We start from the raw sequence: 22,955 nt of genomic DNA, 5'->3' as shown, positions 1-22,955 counted from the left end.
GTTTCTGAGTCATACCTTGTGTCATTATTACTTAATATTTTGGGGTTGAATCTGAATGATTGTTTTCGCTACTAAACCATTTGAATATAGATTATTATCCAACCCAAAAAAGCCTCCAAATTGGTCTGTCTGTATCTATGGAAAAATGCTTGTGGACAAAGGAGATGCATCCATGGAAGCCTAAAAGTGAGGGATCCCAGGTCCAATAGTTCATAATCTCCAGATTAATTAACTATAAAAAGACAAAGAGCTATTTTCTAGCTCTTTGGGAAGTTTTTAGTACTTCTAAAAATTAAAAGATTAAGGAAAGGCAATATGTTTTTGCTTGTTTAAGAAAAATATGTTCCTGCTTATATGTATTTTTAATCAACGAATGCCTATTCTGTAAGTTCCTGAATAACACTGTAAGTTCTGTACATTCCTGAATAACACTGGATCCATTTGTGGGAAAGCAGTTGGGGAGTTTAAGAAAGCTGTGCACACTTTGAAAATCATACATGCATTGTGTGAACACAGCATCTCTCTCCTGTTTGTTAAAAAAAAATCTCAATTATTGATTTTTATGGCATACAGCATCCTAATGTTGGGCAATCCTGCAGAGTAATCTACTATTGGAGTGTGTCTTTGTTTATAGTAAAATATAGTTGTGGGGAGCTTCAGTGTATTCAAGACTAGAAAAATAGTGTGTGCATCTGTGGCAATTAAGCATAGCAATTTTTTTCTTTCTCTTTCTTCCTGATTGGGTCCTTGATTTCTTTTTTTAGAACATGTGTTAGGGCTGAAGCAATTCTGTATGATCGGGCTGTTTAAAAATTGGTTCCTTCTTCCACATTGTGAAAATACAAGAGAACTGCAAGCTAATTCTAGACAAAGTATTTATTTATTCATTACATGTATACCCAGAATAACATGCAACAGAGTTCCCTTTGAATGATCAGGAGTACCCTTATCTAAGTTAAGTTAAGAATCAGTTGGTTTTCCTATATTTATTTCAGCTGTTTTTGATACCAAAGGTGAATGAATTTAATCTGAAATTGAAAATATGACATAGGGCCGAAAAACACAGTACAGTGGGTTTGTAATGTCAAAGAGCAGCTGACTAGAAAACTAAACATGGTTTAGAGAAAAGAGTATGCTAGAAGAATAGAAAAGTACAACTTGTATGACTGGCTCCTGATTTCATAGCGAGTGAACAATTAGCACCACATTTCAGCAAACATAAGGTCTTGCTCAATTCAGCACTGTCAAGCTGTTCTGTTTAAAGAGCTATAACAAATGGACAGCCACAGGCATTTACATTTAAAAAATAATAATTTTCAATGAATTCACATTCAATGTGAAGAGTAGTACCTTTGTCTCTTTTGGCTTTTATTTATAACTGCAGAAGAACTGTGCTCTTCAGTTTTTTGTTCTGTTTACAAATTCCTCTTCTGTTAGAGTTTGCAGCAGAAATTCAAGTCCAGAAAACACAGAGACTGATTTAGCATGATAATTAACTTCTTTATAAACATATTAATATGGGTAAAGTTTACAATACCATTTGTACATTCTTTCATCGTAACAAAAAACACAAGCAGAAGCAGCTCAGAGCAGAACCCAGTTTCTTACCAAGCGAGCAAGTCTAATTTCACTTTCAATTTTCAGCAAAGCACACAGAGCCAAACCACACCCAGGCTGTCAGCTCCCATTGGCTGGTCTGTTGACATGCTTACTTTGTTAACCATGTCTTTGCCAATTAATGAATATACTCTGACATCGTCTGAAATTTCTATTGTTGACCTTTACTGTAGAATTTTGTCATGATTGTTTTTATATTTCATCGGAGAAAATTGTGGTGAATACACTGTTGCTTGCTTTACATATCTTGTCAATTTTTTTAATCCTCTTAAATTTCAATGCTCAGTTCAATGCTCAGTTTACATAAAATAAAAACACAAAGCCAAACATAAGAAACAACAAAAATAAAAGTTAAATATTGCAGCTCTAAACATATTAGGGTTTAACTTCTGTCTGCTCTCTCTCGACAACAAAGTGGGATTGGAGGTTGCCGATCACCATTGGATCTGGTCATGGCCTTTTCAGAAATAGGCAGACCATAATCTTTTTCAATGCCATTGGGAAGTCCCCTCTTGCAAGGCAAAAAAAAAAAAAGTTAATAGGAGGTTCAGTTTGAAAAAAAATGAACTTCCTGCAGTTGTTTCAAGAAAACAAAAACAATTGTGACAGAAAATGAGATTGGATGAGATCACCATCAGTTCTCTGATCACTTTGTAATTTCCAGTTTTGCCCCATGCCCAAGGACATAGGATGGTCTGTTCTAGGCAACTTATGGGGTTTGAAAGGGATCTTTCAAAGGGAAAGAATGAGTAAATCAGCTTTCTATGATAGTAATATGTCTGTTGTGAGTTTTTAGAGGTTTTGTGGTTTTTTTAATTTGTTTTTTGTTTTGGTGCAAAACTTTTCTACTTGCTATAATTGGGAATAGCTGACAATTTATGTGTAAGTTTACGAAAAAAAATTAGAAAACATTTCTTTCTCTCTCTCCCTCTCTCCCTCTCTCCCTCCCCCCACCTCTCACACACACCACGTCATCATAGTCACCCCACCATCATTGTCATCCACATCCTCATCATCACTATTCCCATTACATTGCTAATACATTTTTATTATGCAGAAACATCTTTTCACCTTTGAAATATAATTTAAGCTTTTATAACATTACATTTTAATTTCTTTAATGTTCTGTACATAGCTTGTTGGTTCTGAGCCACACTGTCTTGAAAATAGTGCAAAATTCTATGGTTTTCTAGTTGGATGGACCATTAATAAGACATTACTGATTTTCCAGAGTCTGAACTTGTTTGTATTAAGGTTTATAAGGCTTCCATTAGCCTTGTGGGTATAATTAAAGATGGTAGATTGAGCTTCAAATATCCTGAATTGTATTTAAAAAAAACAACCAGGCTTCCATTGTCTCATGTGACAGAGAGGAACTTTTTACATTACTATTTGTTTCACAAGTATGAATTTCATAAGCATACACAGTACATTATGTGTTTTCAGTTACTATTTATATTACTGTCTTTTTCCTTGGGAAATTTAAGAGTTGAAGGCCTGAGTGTGTTTCAAGTCATGACTCTTCTGTATGAGCTGGCATTTGAATAAAGTATTAATACTAAGATTAATCATTAATCAAGACCCTTAAATTATAATCAAATCACTATAAAACAACTTGGTTTTTGCTAGTTCATTCAGTTCATTGGCTTGGTTTTCATATAATGCTTAATCATTAGATCACATGTTTCTTTTGGGATAATGTGATATGGGAAGCATCCATTATGGTTTAATCATAACTGATGGTAATATGGTTTGTTTGTTTTGCCTGAGCAAGATGTACGAAAGAGAAGTATTGTCAGCACATAACTCTACAATTAAATTTTAATGTTGAGCAAACAGAAGCTTGCTTTCCTTGTCATATGTGTTATTACTTTACTTTGTATTTCAAAATAGATGAATTATTTGGCTGCATTACATTTGTTAAACATCATCTATTTATCTTTCTTTCAGGCATTTTTTGTTCAAGACATCATCTGGAACAACTCCTCTCTTCAGTAGTTCTTCCCCTGGATACCCATTGACCTCAGGAACAGTTTACACACCACCTCCCCGACTGTTACCTAGAAATACTTTCTCCAGAAATGCATTCAAGCTGAAAAAGCCCTCTAAATATTGTAGCTGGAAGTGTGCTGCTTTATCAGCTATTGCTGCTGCAATCTTGCTTGCTATACTGTTGGCCTATTTCATAGGTAAGTCACATCTTTCAAGAAATCACAACATGATCTGTTGAATAATTTCATGTCAGTCCACTGTGCTCTTAGTCATGCAAAACCAAAAAAGTAATCAACAGTGCTATTTCTAAAATGATGTGTTCTTTATACAGAGAGGAAAAGGACTGGATTTTTAAAATGAAATAACATAAATACACTGCTTAAGAGACAATGCCCAAATTTTTTTCTATGTAGCTAAATTATATTCATGGCAAAAGGAAATGTACTTATACTTTTTCTTGTAGTAGTAGAGCTCATTGACAACCACTTTAAGATTCAGTCTTATGTAGTGTATAATGATTAGGGAATTAGTTTAGTACTCCCCAAAAAAATCTATGTCCAAGTGAACACTCAGCTGTGGAAATTTACCAAAAGTCTAGAAGCTAATGCTATCTCTCAGATTAATTCCCTTGGAAGTTTGTCTTGCCATTATTGTTGTTGTTGAAAGGATAAAGTTTGAGCAGGTAATACTATATGATTTCTGGGGGGAAAATGAATCAAAATGATAAATGTAATATATAAACTTTGAACGTTCGTGGTTTGATTAGTTTTTCATAATTAATCTCTGAAACCCTCTCAACTATCCTTTTTATATATCATAAAGTGACTGGAAAAAGCAATAGCAGCTATAGAAAAACTGTGATTATTGAAAACTTGGTATACATTCCAAGTTGAATACAATATTATATTATGTCTCTCATTGTTATTTCTGAATCATATCACAGTATACCTTCCATTTTTCTCACTATTATTATCCCATGTTTTATTATCCATATTCTTCATATAAACTCAAGTTACAAAAAGCACATATTATTTCTTTTACTTCTGTACTCTTTAGATTGTTAGACTGCATTGTTTATTTCTGAATCACCTTGTGAACTGTACTACTATCTTGATACTGATTTCAGTTTAAAATTACTCAGCTGATAACTATACAATCGGCATGTTGGTACTCTTCCTCCATAATTATAATGAGACACATAGATCTGAAACTTCTATTGCTTCCTTTCTTCAAATCAGCATTTGATTACATAGTAAAAACACTCTTCCATGTACCAAGCTTATCATACTAATACATTTTGCTTCTGATACATTTATTGAGAAAAAGTGGAAAGAAAACACCAAAATAACTTCACTGGGGTGAAAATATATGTAAGGGAACTAAAGAAAGATAATTCAAAATGCATAGTAGTATTTTTAATACAAAATTGGGAATACCACCATTATATCTCCCTTGGATTTTGTTTTGCACTTTTATGATAGAACTCTCCATTTATAATAAATAAATATCCTGAGTAAATGTGTACAGTATTTCAATATTCTCTTATTTGTCTGAAACAAATAACAAACTCAATTTGATGTCTATGGGTATTTATGTGAATAGTTGTTAAAGAGCAAAGTTCAGAAATAAAAAACAGCCCCAGTTGGAGGTGGTTGGGATTGTAGATAATTTTATCTGAATTTCCTGTCAGAAATCAGAAACAGAGGGAATAAAAAAATGAAGTTAAATTCTATTCAATTTTTTTGTGATTAACATACAGATAGCATTTTTCCATCACTTTTGCTTTTAAACATATTTGATAAATTCTAATTTAAATCATCTATATACCTTATTTATAACTTTGTAAAAAGGAAATAATTGAAAGATATTTTCTGCCCTCTTCTGGAAGATACTGAAATACTTTTATGTTCAATATTCAGACTTGGAAGTTATTATATTATGAGCCATACCAGTCAGATTGATCAATTCTAGCAACCCCTTGACATAGAACATTTACACAGGATTAGAGCAACATCTAGTAAAGAGCTAAGTAAATTTACAAATATTAGTCCCAAAAGTGAAATGTACCATCACATGGATGCACTGTATCAAGTTGCAGATGGTATGCTAATATCTTAATTGGCCCGCAGTAAAAAAAAAAATAAGAATGAAGGCACTGAGGTAGAATAGTGGAATCTGCAGAGATTTGTTGGTGCATCCTGAGAGGTTGGTTAAGATTACAGATGTTTAGGTTTTTTAATGTTTTTATAGTTTTAATTTTATTGTTGAAAACCACCCAGACTTGTTTTAAGATGGATAGCCATGCAAATCTTCTAAAACAAAGAAAATTCTAAGTTCTCTTTTAAGGCAAGGATGGAAAACTTGTGAACCACCACAGATTGGTGAACCACAACTCCCACCTTCTCTAGCCATAGTCATTGTGAAGGGCACTGGGAGTTATAGAACTACTACGGGTGGTTGCAGTCTTCTATTCTTTTGATAAGGATTTAGTGAAATATACTTGGAGATAAATAAACCTAAAATCCTTGAACTTCAGTATTTGTAATGTGCTTTTAAGCCATGCATCAAGTTTTGAAGCTAGCATACTACTCAGTTTTAAAGGAGCTGGCAGAGGTCATCTCAGACCCACTGCACCATATCTTTCAAAAATCCTGGAACACCGAGGAACTACCAGAGGACTGGAAAAGAGCTGATGTGGTTCCCATCTTCAAAAAAGGAAAAAAAAACAGACCCAGGAAACTATAGACCAATCAAACATCAATACCCAGGAAGATACTGGAAAAAATAATAAAAAAACAGATCTGCCAACATCTAGAAACAAGTAAAGTAATAGCTAGCAGTCAGCACGGGTTTGTTAAAAATAGATCATGCCAAACCAGTCTTATTTCATTCAACACAATGACTAAATTAGTAGACCAGCAAAATACTGTGGACATAATATATTTAGATTTCAGCAAGGCATTCAACAAAGTAGACCACAACCTACTTCTTAGTAAGTGAGAAAAAAGTGGAATAGATAGCACCACCACTAGATGAACTCGCAACTGGCTGGCAAACTGTACTCAATGAGTAGTCCTTAATGGGTCTAAGTCTACATGGAGGGAAGTAAGCAGTGGGGTGCCACAAGGTTCCGTCTTAGGCCAGTACTCTTCAATATCTTCATTAACAACTGAGATGAGGGAATAGAAGGGGATCTTACCAAATTTGTAGATAATACTAAGATGGCAGGTATAGCTAACACCCAAGAAGATAGGCTCAAGATCCAGATGGATCTTGACAGACTAGAACACTGGACCATATCTAACAAAACAAAATTCAATGTAGAGAAAAGTATAGTCCTACACTTAGGCAAGAAAAAGCAAAAGTACACATATAGACTGGGTGAAACCAGGCTCAATAGCAGTAACTGTGAGAAGGATCTTGGAGTCTTGGTGGACAATCAGCTAAATATGAGTCAGCAGTGTGCAGCAGTAGCCAAAAAAGCTAATGCAATCCTAAGTTGTATTAACAGAGGGATACAATCAAGATCAAAGGACGTACTAATACCACTCTATAAAGCTTTAGTAAGACTACACCTAGAGTACTGCATCCAGTTTTGGTCACCACATTATAAAAAAGATGTTGAGACTCTAGAAAGAGTACAGAGAAGAGCAACCAGGATGATTAGGGACTGGAGACTAAAACATACAATGTTTGGTTGCAGGTACTGGGCTTGGCTAGTCTAGTAAAGAGAAGGACCAGGGGAGACATGATAGCAGTCTTCCAATATTTGAGGGGCTGCCATAGAGAGGAAGGGGTCAAGCTATTTTCTAAAGCACCTGTAGGCCAGACAAGGAATAATGGATGGAAACTGAACAAGGAGAGATTTAACCTGAAAATAAGGAGAAACTTTCTGACAGTGATAACAATCAACCAATGGAATATCTTGTCCTCAGAAGTTGTGGGAGCGCCATCACTTGAGACTTTCAAGAAGAGATTGGACTGCCAATGGTGTAGGATCTCCCACTTGGGTGGGGGATTGGACTAGATGACCTACAAGGTCCCTTCCAAGTCTGATGATCTGTTATCTGTTATTCTTTGCCAGCAGTAACAAACTAACCATATCAATTTGTTTTGCTCAGAATGAAATAACCAACAACTTTCATTATGTTTCCATTCTTATCATGATTAAAATATAAAGTAGTAACTGCAAAAATACAAATGGGTTGTGCAGAGCATTTGAAAAGACAAAATATGCCTCTTCAAAATTTTGAAACAGCTGCAATTTCTGAGAATATTACGGCAACTGCTTTGAAGGCTTTTTCCAGCTGTGGACAGGGACAAAATGCCTGCTGAGACTACCAATGAAGTCTCTCTACCTGCCCACATATACAAAGGCAACCTGAGAAAGCCTCATATTCTCAGAGTCTTCCAGATAGTATGGCTGCTCCAGCACTTTGAGATAGGAATCCCATTCTTACCATCATACTCCACAAAGGATTCCTACTAATGTTTTTGTCAGGTCTATAATGTATATGACTTTGTTTCAAACTATGTGCTGCTATATACATGTGTAGTCATTTATGAATACCTTCTAGGGAATCGCTTTACTTGATGGTAGTGTGGCTAGAAAAGTTGACTATACACAACATCTTGTAACTGTGAAATGAGTATTAAATCTTGTACCTATTTCAATAGTATTAAAATAGCATTATCTAGAAATAATAATAATGAACAGGTTTTGAATATTGGAGAAAATTAAGTGCAAGAACACAAGATCAAAAAGTAGTTACAGGGAGTAGTAAAAGGAAAGGTTTAAAAATATGAAAGCACAATTTCTGCAGAAAAAATATTGTTTTACAATTATAATTCATACTACATTAAGATTTCACAGCTGTGTAACACTTTCCATTTGCAATAACTTTGAATTAAGAACTGTTGAACATATGCCTGAGTGAGCAAAAGTATTGATTCGGTCAAAATCACTCTTTCTGGAGTTCTTACTAGGAATAGTTTTATCAATTCTGCTAACCTCATATGAGGTTATTCACATTGCTGCGCTGTGTTCTGCAAGCATCAGCATCTTGTGTCAAAAGCTTGTCAGCACCATGTATAATTTTTCAAAATTCCCTAACCCTAAAAGTTATATAATTGGTATTTAGCCTGTATAAAATTGAGATACTCAGAAATAGTGGGTCAGCGGTCTGATTGGTATAAATGCAGAATTACACTTTCAACAGATAGAATCAACACATACTCCAGATCCTTTCTGCTGCTTAGTTGTAGCAGAGAAAGTACTTGCTGGTTCAATTTACTTTCAGTTCTTTCCTTTGCAAACTTACAAAATTAGAAAGTCACCTTGTCATTTTTGTTGCTATAATAATTCTTGCAAAATATAAAATGCTATGTTTCTAGTGTTCCTCTAAACCACTCTGACTCCTGTCAGTCAGACTTTGAGCTTGAAAAAGCATCAGGCCATCAACATGTCACTGTGTTAAAAGCATGGCAATTTTGGGTACTTAGAGTTTCCTTTGGAAACAATAGAAGTATTATTTTCAAGGGAAACTAAAAGCTTGGCATATAGTTAAGGTCGTTCTTTCAAATTGATATGTTGAGACTCATACTGATGAATTTTATAGCGCTGGGACTATTTTGTTGCTTTCCATCATGTGAAATAGACCGGGGTTTGGGGGAGGAGGAAGAGGAAGAGGAAATGCACAGATTTTGCAGAGATGAGATGCTGATATAACAGATTTAGTTTATGTACGGAATAGAAGGAATATATTATCCACTTTAGGGCAAAAAATACATTCCTCAATTTATAAATATAGTTTGCAGAGACATTTGTGTGAACTCTCACTTCTAAATTAATGTAAACCTACTGCATAATACTTCCCATAATTTACTAAAAAGCAAGAAATACCTTGATACACTCCCACTCTCAAACCACATCATAGCTGTTCCCAGATATGATTATATAGCCTGTCACTTCTTTAGCTACTGCCAGAGTCACAGTATCCGAGTGCTGCATGTGATTCATTTTCTAATGAAGCACAGAACATTCAGTATTACAAGAGGCACTTGAAATAGAACATCTTTGCAACTTCTATATTTCTAAAGTAATTGATTTTTTTTCCTGGGAAGTGACATACAACTATTAACCAAAACCACTTATCGGACAAAAGCTGTCTGATTTTTTTTTAATCTCCTCTTCTTAGATATGGCATGTCCTGATTATTTGGACCAGTTCATCTATTAAAATACTCATTATGAGATATTGGGAAGTATTTCTGGATTCTAGCCTGATCAGAAAAGGCAGCCTTCAGGTTCCCTCCCACTTGGCCCTTAGTAACTGCAGGAAAAAAAGAGTGGATTGCTAAAATAATCCACACTTAACCAAGACCCATCGATCCAGAATGGGAAGCTCATGGCTACACTTTGAGAGAAGTGTCAAGACGCTTCTTTATTTTTAGAAGATGAAGCCGTAACACTAATTTAATCTGGTATAACTATCAAACCACAGTGTTTCCTTTGGCATAAGAATTCTGCTGAATCAAGCCAAACTTTCAGGCAGGTCAGTATATGTAAGCATGAGACCCAGTTGTAATTACTACTCATTCACTACTGTTATAAGTTTGAACAGTTGGCAATAGACAGTTAACACAAAGAACATTACAAAGAAGAGAGAAAAGAAGGGGGTTAAAAATAGAAGATTCCAAAAAGTAACTAAAAAGGGGAATACCTGTAAAAGTAGGAAAGATAGGAAGGAACAGCAGAAAAGTAAAAGGGGAAAGGAAGATTCGAAGAGGCAGAGGGATACAAATCAGAGGGAAAAAAGATTTGTAAAAACAAAAGGGAAGAGAGGTAATGAGGAACAGGAACAGGAAAGAAAGAAATATGGGAATTGTAAAACAATGGAAAAAATTAGTTATTTAGAATACATAGAGATAATGGTTAATGAATTAAGAAAGGGGATTCCACACTGATATGAGGGGTAATAAGAATATATTTGTAATTACAAATTATCTAGAAAACAGGGGAATATAAAATATTGAGAGTAGGGAAGGACACTGATATTTCTTAGTAGATGAATGCATGTTCTTATTTTTATTGCTACAAGCAAGGTCAATCTTTATTATATATATTGAAATAATTGAAATGAATTGTGAGGAGGTTTTAAAATGAGATTAATATCATTGACCAGGACTAGCTAAATGGATTAATTATTTCTTCTTCCTCTATTTTTTTGGGGGGTATTATAAATAAAACTTGTGGAAGTAAAGGGGGAAAATGTACTGCGGAATCTGACTGAAAAGTACAATGTTATGTAGTTCTTTTTTTAAGGAAATGATTATTACTATAACTAATTAAAATGTTTACTGGGAATTAAGATGAGGGAGTTAAGGTAAACCACTGAGATGACTCTCCCAAATTAGTAAAAGGGGAGGGGAAATTTATGTTCTATTTTGTGCGTAAAAGCTTGTATTAATCTAGAATCTATGAAGGAACATGCAATGGAATTGCAAATCTGACAGATAAAAGAATTAAAAGGTAATAAGTATGAAGTATGGAAAATATTAGTGATTTAAATGAGAAAAGAGTATCAGGAAAAGGTAACGCTTAAAAGAAACATCAATGTTTAAGAACTATTTGAAATAAATTGAAATGAACTGAGATGTTTATAATGAAAGTAATATTAGTGAATAGGATTCATTTGTTTGTTACTTTTCTTATGTAAAAGTTGGAGAATTAGGTTAAAAATGGATAAGATAAAAAGTTGAATGTAGAAAATGAATAGATAATTATTGTCATATTTGCATGTAAAAGTGGTGACCCAGAATTATGTTGTACACTGAAAAGAGCTTTTTTTTTCTTTGTTTTGGAAAAATTGAACAAAACTTGATTAAAAAAAAAGTTTGCATAGTTGGTGAATGGGTGGCCCTTAAATGAGAACCACCTGTATATTTTTTTGTGGATTTTTTTAATGCTATGTTCAGTTTTATAGACCCAAGAAAAGCAACAATATTTTAATTTCATTGCTGTAGGATTGCCTTTACTTTGTTCACTGCCACCTGGCATTTTTACGTCCTGTAGGCCTACCTAATCTAGAAAATTCAGAAAGTCCCATGTGAAGAGCTGAAAACCTGAACAGCCAAACTCATTGAAGTCAGGTATTTTTGTATATATTCATAAGAACAGGCTTCAGAAGTATTAACACACAGGTATTCATATTGAAAATTGTTATGATATCACCAAAGGGGAATGGAATATTTAAAAAGTATTTTATAAGGTCTTTGTGAAATACCTGTAAATTTCAAATAACACTGTTAGCTTCCAGTTCCATTAACCTATGCAGAGATAATTTCAGCTGAGTGTTTTTGTACTGTTCAAAGTATTTTAGTGTGTGCATGTAGGAAACCATTCCCCCTATTATTTTCATTTTGCTTCTTCAGAACCATTTGAATAAATTCCTCCCCTGTGGACACTTCCTTATTACTTGGAGAAACAGGCTCTGAGTTGGTTGCCATCTCTTATACACAAGGGGTTCCTAGTTTTCCATAATATAATTCCAAATACACTTTGAATGCACTTCTTTTCCCCTTTCCCCCCCATTTATTTCTCTCTCTCTTTTTAGATTACAATAAATACTGTTTTTACATTCAAAGTAAATGAAAAATTATGCTACAGACCATTTTATATTTTATGTTGATATAATAAAAATTGCACACACACAAATACACATTCAAGCTTACAATTGCACTTCAGTCTAGTAAGGAATGTCTTCTGAAAATGGAGATGCTCTTTCTTTGCAGCCATTTATTTAGAGACAATTTTATACACAAGAAAAGGGAGAGAGAGAAAAATTAACTTGCCAGAAATGACAGCAAAAGTTGGTTAAACAAAGATATATTTGTTTAATAAAGATTAATTCCTCTTGTGTAAATTATATGGTTTCATATAAAAAAGAGGAACAAAAATTGGACTACTTGTCAAGCAGTAATATACTCTGTAACTTTTAAGTTTCTCTAAAGAAAATACAGATAGAATAACTATCAGAAAATGGAATAACTATCAGATTAAGACACTGATCAATGTTAGAAATGACACCAATACCAATAGCACTTAGATGTATATACTACTTCACACTGCTTTTTGCAAAGTCAGCATATTGCCCTCAACAATCTGTTTACTGACCTGGGAAGGATGGAAGGCTGAGTCAACCTTGAGCTGGTGAAACTTGAACTGCTAAACTGAGGGCAGCTGGCAGTCAACAGAAGTAGCTTGCAGTACTACACTTCACTTAAACATTCATCTAATCTGTAAGACAAATCATGTCCTAAAAACTATCTATATTCAGTGTTACTATTATTTTGATGCATATGGATTAAAGTGGCAATTAACATTCCATTTTAGCAATCCAACAAAATACACAAATACCCTTAGCAAGAATAAGTAGAAGAGCAAGTAGGTAAGTGAGAAAAATGCTGAGAAGGCAAACAAAGTGTAAAAAGAAGGTATGAAATAAAGAGTGTGAAAATAATAATTAGAAAGGGTAATAAAATGGAGTGTATGTGCACTAGAATGTGGTAATGGAAGTGACAGGGGCTAGAGAATTACAATAAATAATTTTCTATAATGAAATGAATAAATATCTCTTCAGTAAGTTTGCATGTACTAAAAACATCATCATCCACCTGCTCACTGGAATTAGTTTCAAATCCTAATATCTGTCGGGTTGTTCTCAGTTGATGCTGGACTGAGAACTTTACTGGCAGTTTCAAGGATAACTGTTCTTTTAATAAGTAGGTTGATTGTAAGAAGTTGGAAAGCTGTTGAAGAAGATTGACCACTGCGAGTGTAAAATGCGAATCATATTTATAATATAACCAGTTATGTATCCGAGTGTGTCTTGTAAGGACCAGCTATGTGTCTGACTGTGCATTGTAAGGACCAGTTTTGTCTTAAACTGTTTTCCTTTGATCTCAACAGATCTAGTGCTTATAATACCTGTGTATTTTCCTCCTTTCAATTCCATTATAGCATTATAGTTGAATATCTCCAGCTTTGCAAACATAAATATGTGGAAAGTGACATTGCCCTTAAATGTGATTACCTTTTTAGTGATTGGCACATCTTAAAGTTCTTGGACATATGAGTTCATTCTCCATTCATCCCACTAAGGTAGAAAAGCAATAGCAGTTAGTTTACCATCTCCCAGTAAATACAATTGGCTTGTAAGGCCAATGCTGAGAAAAGAATAAGCCGTAAAATCTAATCAATCCTAGGCCAGCCTTGTGTAAAATGAATTAGTCTTCCAGGTTGGGTGGAAAGATGCTGAGATTGTGACAATAAACTGTGAAAAGCAAAGTCAATCTTCCTGAAAACAAATGGAGAACAGCAGCATCACCCGTCTATTAAAACATATTGTTCCCATCAGAATAACAGAGTTGAAAGGAATGTTGGACGTCTTCTACAGGATCTTTTCGCTTTTTGAGAAAAAGACCCTATACCTAGGTCAGTGTCATAACTAATGTGGGTGATTTCAATCAAGGGGACCCATGAGTTCAGATTTCTACACATGAAGTTTGAACCTTTTTTTTTTTTTGCAGACTAGACTAGAGGCTAAAACATATGAAGAGTACTTGCAGGATTTGGGTATGTTTAGTTTAGTGAAAAGAAGTACTAGGGGTGACATGGTAGTGTTCCAATACCTAAAGGGTTGCCACAAAGACGAGCTGTCAACCTATTCTCAACCCTGAAGGCAGGACAAGAAGTGATGGATGGAAACTAATCAAGGAATGAATTAACCTAGAACTAAGGAGAAATTTCCTGACATTTAGAATACTTATTCAGTGGAACAACTTGCCTCCAGAAGTTGTGAATGCTCCAACACTGGAAGTTTTTAAGAAGATGTTGGATAACATCATTTGTTTGAAGTGGTGTAGGGTTTCCTGCTTAGGCAAGGGGTTGGACTAGAAGACCTTCAAGATCCCTTCCAACTCTTGTTATTCGGTTATGATCAGAATCACACTATGTAATAATTATTTGTGGTTTACCATGGAACAATGATTTAAAAATGTATGGCTTAATGCAGAGGAAGAACACAATCTGTGTTTAAAGATTAACAATGAGAACTATGGCACCTATTTTCCTGAAGGACCAGCAGTTTATTCTGTAAAGCATCACCATTCCCTTCTGATTTTATCTTGCTTATGGATGAACTTTTAATTAGCATATTCATGGTTAACAAGAGACAAGAGAAATGGATGCTTAAGATTCTGCAGCTAATTAACAACAAATAATGTGATAACATTTTCCTCCTGCTAAGCTGGTCCTAAAACACTAAATATTTATTAGCATTTATTTCATTCTCCAACTTTCTACTTCGAGGACAGTATTATTTGAGTTATGTTTATATTTGTATATCATGGCTACAATTTGAAGTTACTTTCCTGAAGGGAACTTTTGATAGAGTAGATTTATAAAGGTGCTTTCATATATTTAGCATAGTGTGCTATATAATACATGACTGTTTTCCTACACCACCACCACCACCAGAATATTGCTTGAGATAGTTTCCCCTCTGCAAAGTGTGAATAATATTTAAAGGCAGCAATTTTCCTGTACTTGCAGTATATATAGGATAGGAATGAGGAAGGGGTTTTGTCCCCTTACTGAAACAGTTTAACACAATATGCAGACAGCCAGGCAAAGTTAAGAAATCTGATCTAGGAATCTGATTTGATTTGATGCTTATGTGCAGCAGTCAAATGATGTATGTTTAATAAGAGATTCTATTTTTTAAAAAAAGTTGATTCTAGTCTGATTTCAGAAACTGTCCACCTTCTCCTAATCTGAAGGCAAAGCTGTTCTCAAAAGCTCCTCCCTTTTTTCATAAAGAACATTTAACAGATGGTGCAAGAGGATACAGAATGCATTGATGTTGTAGAAATGGGATTTCCGTTTTCTTCTCATGCATGCTACTCACATGACAATACAGAACTGGAAATGTTCTGGGACCATTTTCTTTTTTATGTGGGACACACTAGATAATAAAAAACAAGAAATCCATTTTTTTCTCATAGCTCAGCATCACTTCTGTTTCCATCATGATATCAAGCGTCTTCTGACAAGCTGGACTGGCAACAGATAACAAACACTCAAGGACACAGTGTCTTCTGATAAGATGATTTATTATAGAAAAGCAAAGAAAGCAATCCCTCTTTCCAGTGAAATCAAGCTTCAATTTTTTTGTGCCTCAATTCTCCTCCCTGCACGATGAACCAGTTTTCTTGCTAGCAGACTGCTCTGGTATCAACTTATGTGTTTGTGACTGTATTAAATTGCTCTCACTCAGGATACTGTGTACCAAGGATTGAATGGTAACTTTGGGATTCCCTCCTGGTTAATATTGAATATGAGATGCTGATTAATTTGGACATTCAAAAAACTATTTTTTACCTGTTTTGTCAGTTTAACAAGCATTAATTCTTATAAATGGTATCAGTGATATTGGAATCTGTATTTTTCATTAGTGCTAAGAGAGAAAAAGAGAGAAAGAAAGAAAGACACAGAGAGTGGGGAGAGAGGGAGAAAGAGAGAGAAAGATTTCATTTGCCTGCTGGGTACAAATACTCTTTGCTTGTTATTTATTTCTTTTGTTGAAGTTGATTTGGATTAGAAGAGACTTTCTGAAAGGTCAATTGGTCTATTGCTAATATAGGTCCTGCTGTATTTGAGCTTTAATGTGTTCTACTTGAAAAGGGGAGCTAGACACAAACAGGGACATAGGCTAAAACATTTGCTTTAAATATAACTTGAAGTAGGGAGATATTGGTTATAACCTTCAAGGAGCTGAATGAAGCGGCTTTTAAAATGTTTGTTCTCTATGTTTACTTGGAAAAGGGAAGAAAAATGAGACTTCTCATAAATGTTATGTCAAATAAAAAGTATTAAAACTTGAGTATATGCATCTCTATTTCTATGGAAACTAAAAGTCTTCTGTGTAGTTCATGTAATGTTTTTTTTTCTTTTACGTTGATTTACCAAATCAATACTGCTGTTCTGAGTGCCCTAATTCAAGGATAATTACTTTACATTCACTTGTTCATTATTTATTTATTTATTTTAGTCAAGCTGACCCACAAATCTTTACGTACATAGTAGTATGGTAAGCATTTTAAAAACAAAATTACTTCATTATATATCACAGAATTAAGACCACTCACTCAAAACCTACATTGAACTTACAGATGACTTTTAAATGAGACATTCAGGAAGGGGATAGAAATGGGTCAAAATTTCTATTCCTTACAGATTTCAAATAAAGTTTTGCTTTTTAACCAGAATCTTTAAAAAAATGTTCTTAGAATAAATAAATAGTTAGGGAAGAACTATTCTGCAAGCGAAGATCACTGCATTAATTAAATCAATTCATTATTTGTAATTCTTTTAATGTTGATGAAAAGCTAACTTTATCTTGATATAAGTCTGTAGAGATTCTCAGTCATCCAGGTCATGGTTATCCCAAAGGTGCTTTTTCATGAGGCAACTGGACTTTCTTGTTTTTTCTTTTGAAGAGGTTTTGCTTCTCACCCAAGAAGGTTCTTCAGCTCTGACAGGATAGTGGGGAATGGGAGGATTTATATTTCTTGCAGACAGCTGTTCATTTGCATCCTTTTAGAGAGTCCTTGAAGCACTTGGAGGTTTATTATCTGTGTCCAGGATCACCCGAGTAGTGCTCCTTTATCTTGATATACAGTAGTTCTGAATTTCTTCTACAACTTCTGAATGTAATAGTAATAGCCAAAGTAGAGCCATAAAAACTTTTGACTGCCAGTGACTGCATTTAATTAGAGGTTGGGAAAGAAGGGATGGGGCAGCAGTTAATGGGATATGCAAAGTCACACATAAACATGCATTATATTTGTTTTGCTTTGTCAAGTTTGATTAAAGTTTCTTCTTTTTTTATTTCAGGTTTTTCTATTTTGCATTTTTAATAAATATGTCTGTCACAGGATTTCAACGCTGTAGAGTTTTACACCTGAGAATTATCCAAGCTTTATTGTTCTTTGTTAATACTGTGGTAATGCATAGGATAACCACAGTCTAAACTTAAAGATCAGGTAGCATAGTTTTGATTTATAGTTTCATGACATTGAAGCAACTGTCATTTTGGTCTTTATTGCCTCATAACAATGTTGGTCTACAGACCCTCATAATTACATTATCCAACTGAACTGATATATAGTATGTAATTAAAGTACTATTGTTTCCCTAATAATTTGATGTCTTCTGAACCCACTTTGGCATATGAGATGTTTGGAAGGCAAATTTTGCCGTAAGCTTGCTGACATCCCTTCTATATACTAGAGCTAGACACTAATGGTTACAATGAGATTGCTTTTCCATTTGTAATGACTGGTTTTGTTTCTGAATTCGTAATAGGTCACAACTAAGTTACCAGAAGGAAACTATTAACTCTCTATGCCTAAATTTATTCCTATTAAGGCATATAACATTTGATATAACATGGTATGGGGATGCTTTTAGATTTTGCTTTTGGAAAGTAAGTTAGTTAATATTACCAAGAATGTTTTTTCAGCTATGCCTTTGGCAACAGAAGGTCTAGCTATAATAATTAATGGCTAAATTGTTCTGAAAGGAAATTGTCAGCCTAATCTTCACTGTATTTTCTGGGGGAGATGTCTAACAAACTGGCATAGTTTATTCAAGCACTACTTTTGAAATTGGTAATTTCTTAGCTAACCAGCTTTTAGCCACATATCCATATTAGACATGCTAGACCCAGACATTATGTACCCAGAGATGACCTCATTCAAAATACTGAGGGAACCCTAATAATTGCACTTTTACTCCTATCCTGAGTGCATTTATCAACCAAATGGTGTTAGGATTTTTACTTTTGCTTATACAGCCTGGTAACAGCCTTATTTTTGAGAAACAGTCATAATAAGTTCCCTAATTTAGCAGCTTCTGGCTGTGAAGATGCTCCCATTATAGTATATTCCTCTTATCTGGCTTTTGGTGATCTGCATAGTTAAGGCGTAAAAATCCAAAATGGACTTCAGTATTCCACTCATTAAGAAAGTAAACAAGCAATCAAGCAATAGAAGAAACTATGCAAATATTCTTAAGCAAGTGTTTGGAATAACATTGTGCTTCTATATCTAATTACAGGTTTGTATTGCCCAGTTTCAAACAAGGTTGTAAAACCCCTTTACAACTGTTCGAAACCAGGCCACCCAAGCAATAGGCAAGCTTGTGTGCATAAGTAAAGCTTCATGTGTGAGCACAAGTTCTCTCTGCTCATGTGAGTGGAGCTTTATGCGCATGCATTTGCTTGCTGCTTTCACAAGTGGAGCTTTTTGCGCACATGCTTGTTCACTGCTTGCAAGAGTACAACTTTGTGCACACTGGCTTGCCCGTTGTTCATGTAGTTTGGTTTTGAACAGGCCATGGTAGTGGGCAACTGCCTGAAGGTTGGGGACCCTTGATCTAAACAGTAAATTGAATGAAGAGATGTAGAATTCTAAAGTCCTGGGATTCATGTCCCCTTGCTTGTTTTGGAGAGTGATGGTATTTTTCCTCCACTCTGGATGGGAGAATAACATAAGGCAATAAAAGCATAACTTGCTGCCCTGAAATTTCCCACTTTTAAGTGTAGGGTGTAGAAACTCAATGAAGCTTAGAAGAGCAGGCAGTGCAAATTGTGTTAATACAGGGTTAAAGGAAAGAAGTGATAGACTTCAAGCATCCCAACAGGGTGCTATCTGCAACAACATTTGGATGCTCCAAAAAATATCCTGTCCCACAAGTCAAAATCTAGACAAATAATGAAAAATTATTTCCCTTCCAGTTACTTCATGATGCACTGTAAACAAAGATTAACCCTATGTGTTCTGTATTATGATATATTTTGAATTCATTTCAAAGTTCTAGATTCTGTGTGTTCTTTTACCAGTCAGCACTGCCTGTCCAATACGGACTGGCATACATGTCCACGATCAAGGGTAGTGCATTAAGTGGTAAGTTCTTTTGCAAGATGAAAAGAAGAAATTCTGAACACTGAAGATACTTGGAAAAATGGAGTGACATATTCTAACCTTGGGCATATTGTGAGCCTTTTTCCCATTTGAGAAAGTTCACGGCAAGACAAAAATGCTTTGCTCTCACACTCAATTTCTTTAGTATACTATGACAATTAACATTTGATTATAGCCAGCAGCACACACAAAAATTATCAGTATGCATAATACACATACACATGAACAAAACACTCTATGGATCTGTCTGTAGTAAATGTGCAGACTCTGAGCATTACTCTTCATTTAATATAAGTACAATAATGAGTTCATTTTTTCAACCAAATCTTATCCAGTTAACTTTTGATTTAGAGATAATATATGTCTACGCTATGTAAATCTTATATAAAGCTTTAATAAGTGTCCTTTTCAAATTATGAGAATTCTTAGGTATAAAACAGATATTTGTTTTGGAATATTCAAATATTTATATTCCTTATCAGTCAATCTTAAATTAAATATTGAAAAATAGCATTTAAAAAGCTAGCTCTTAATACTATCACACAAGGTAGATAAGGAATGATCTTCAGTAAATTGAAAAAGGCTTTCAAAGCTTGCACTACAGAGTTGTGACAATGCAGAATTAAAAAATAATTCTTCACATAAGTCATTATCCTCTTACAACAAATACTAGCAAATAGAGACAACAGCTGCACTTCTCTATTGTTGTATTACTCACAAAGAGTTAAGCAATAAAGCAATGGCAGAAACATCTATATATTCTTAAAAATGCAGAAGTTATTTATCCTTAATTGCCATATTTAATCTGTAAGATATATTGTCTTTTTCATTTTATAGAAATATGGTTTGTAAACTAACATGTATTCATAAAGAACTAGAATAGTTTTTTTTCATATGTTATTAATTTTTCCAACTCTTTATAATTTTTTTCTTATAGAGGTTGCAGATAAGGTTGTCAGATTGTCTTTAATTCTCTTTTTAAAACAATACCATTACTCCGCAGTTTCAGGTCTGATTTCATAATTTCCTACTTAACTGCTTATATTTTCTTTTTAACACATTCCTACTGATTACCTACTGGCTCTTTATAAGGTCAGATCCTGAAGATGAAACTCAAATACTTTGGCCACCTAATGAGAAGGAAGGATTCAGAAGAGCCTAATGCTGGGAAAGACTAAGGACAAAAGAAGGAAGGGACGACAGAGAATGAGGTGGCTGGATGGAGTCACTGAAGCAGTAGGCATAAGCTTAAATGGACTTCAGAGGATGGTAGGGGACAGGAAGGCCTGGAGGAATGTTGTCCATGGGGTCATGATGGGTCAGACATGACTTTGGAACTAACAAAAACAACAACCGATTACCAAAACATGAGATAAAGTTGTCATGAGCCCACACAAGAAAGCATATGCATATTCACCATATATTCTTTAGCAATTCTTCATTCCTTTTGTTAGAATAAATTCAAGTAAAAGGATTGGCTTCTCAAGGCAAAGGTACTGTCAAAATCACCATCTTGGGTTTTTGACCTTGGATAATCCTGTAAACAAGTACTTTTACTCTCTTTATTCTTTCCTGATATAATACTGTCCCTCTGTTCATGTACAAAAATAGAATGCTTTTGTTTTCTGTATTATGTGTAAGATGGAATGATCTTTCTCACTTAAGTTTCACAATTGCTTGCAAATGTAGATGCCCTTGTTGCTTGTTCTGTAGGCTCTTCAGAGTTCATGCCGCTGTATTCCATTTCTTCCTTTCCCTGTTTTACCACAGTTTGGGGAAATAGTTAGATGGGTGGGTGGTTCTGAAAATCATCTTTTTCAGACATGGAGCATACACAGTCTTCACTCAGCTATCCTCTGCCTCCATTTTGCATAAGTGACAAGTAAAATTTTGCAACCCAATCCACATTAAATCTAAGATTTCTCTCGTGATTTTATGGGAGCTCATTTTGTCAGTAGAAATATTTAAAATCTCCTGAACCAAAAAATATTTTCTCCCCCTGAGCCAATGAAGTAGTTGGGTATTATTAAGTAGAATTTTACAGTAGAATTAGATCTGTCTGACTTTGACAACTCAATTTATTTTTAGCCTTTTCATTTCATTCTCATTAGTCTGTTTTGTGGATGCCTACCTGGCTTGTTTCTAATATCTGAAAACCTAAAACTTCCAAAAATTGACTATACCCTTCCTGTTTAAGAAGGTCTTAAGAATTTTGTCCTTAAGAGCACAACCTGTCAGACAAAAGAGTTGAAAATTAAGAGAAATTGTGGGTTGGGATGAGTGACATTTTAAATCAACAAATTACTAACATATTTTTTTCCACAATAATTATAGTAATATGTTATAGTTTTCCAGGGCGGCAGAATGTTTTAGCCAACACTTTGTTCCTTATGCAATTAAGTTCAGTGTGTTTTTATTTTGTTTTTACATTACATACATTTTACATTTTTGGTCTCATTTTAAAAAAGGTAAACTTATATACAACTGAATCACACATTCTATATTTTATTAGGAGACTTTTTTTGTTGGCTGTAAACTGTTTCTTGAGTTTCTGTTTATAAACACACACGCACTTCCATGCTGTTTGCAGTCTGGCGGTGGTGAGTTATTGGATTATATAAGGGTATCTATATATCTACATTACTACAGGATTCATAGGTATACATAGTTACACATTTTCTACTTCTTAATAAAGTTCATGTTTTGTTTCTTTTGTGTGAAATGAATAGGTACATAAGTCCAAGTGTGGGACAAGAGTTGCCCCAATAGTTCTAAAAAGCTTAGAGGAAAAAAATTTGTTATCCTGCTGAGATCAATAACAGCAAGACAAGATTGATCAGATCAAGGAATTACATTTTACTTCAAAATGTTTCCTATAAGTCAGAAACCAAATCAGTTAAAAGTTAGTTTTATTTCTTAGTAACTACTTTTGGTTTGCTATAGCTGTCCTGTTAGTTTGGAGGTATCTTCTAAGCTGAAAAGTTGTTGTCTCCTTTACAATATAAGCTTTAATTGTGTTGCTATGAATAAAATGAGTGCTTAATTCATTCTAGCAGAAAGATAGTTAAAATAATATGGTGATATATTTTTAACATTTTTGCAGATTGCTATTAAACTGGAAGCAGAAAATGAACCACACGAGTTGTAATTCCAGTAAACAACCTATTGGAGCTACAGTTAATCAAGTGTGCATGTTATGAATGACACAATTAATTAGTAGTGGGATGTATTTTCTTGCTGTTTTATTTCTGATATATTTTCTGCAATGATATTTAAATGGGCATCTAATAATATTATTAC

The 22,955-nt window shown here is 34.3% G+C and overlaps 1 protein-coding gene and 1 long non-coding RNA gene across 6 annotated transcripts in view; one reads left to right on the top strand and one right to left on the bottom strand.

Annotated features, from left to right (window-relative positions):
* LOC148126963 (uncharacterized) overlaps positions 1–1,629 on the bottom strand; it is a 50,174-nt gene extending 48,545 nt beyond the window's left edge. The window contains exon 1 of one of the 2 annotated variants that reach the window (XR_015741766.1): positions 1,351–1,629. This is a non-coding gene — a long non-coding RNA (uncharacterized LOC148126963). The remainder of the gene's footprint in view (positions 1–1,350) is intronic. The other variant, XR_015741767.1, reaches the window with a different exon arrangement.
* TENM2 (teneurin transmembrane protein 2) overlaps positions 1–22,955 on the top strand; it is an 865,315-nt gene that overhangs the window by 577,914 nt on the left and 264,446 nt on the right. For all 4 annotated transcript variants that reach the window (XM_087924563.1, XM_087924565.1, XM_087924562.1 and 1 more), the window contains one exon: positions 3,568–3,806. In XM_087924563.1, the coding sequence (XP_087780689.1) occupies positions 3,568–3,806 (239 nt within the window). The remainder of the gene's footprint in view (positions 1–3,567; positions 3,807–22,955) is intronic.

This window comes from Pseudonaja textilis, chromosome 2, assembly GCF_049901715.1.
Source record: "Pseudonaja textilis isolate UNSWEBS1 chromosome 2, rPseTex1.2, whole genome shotgun sequence".
NCBI lineage: Eukaryota > Metazoa > Chordata > Lepidosauria > Squamata > Elapidae > Pseudonaja > Pseudonaja textilis.
This window is presented reverse-complemented; position numbering and strand designations above follow the sequence as displayed.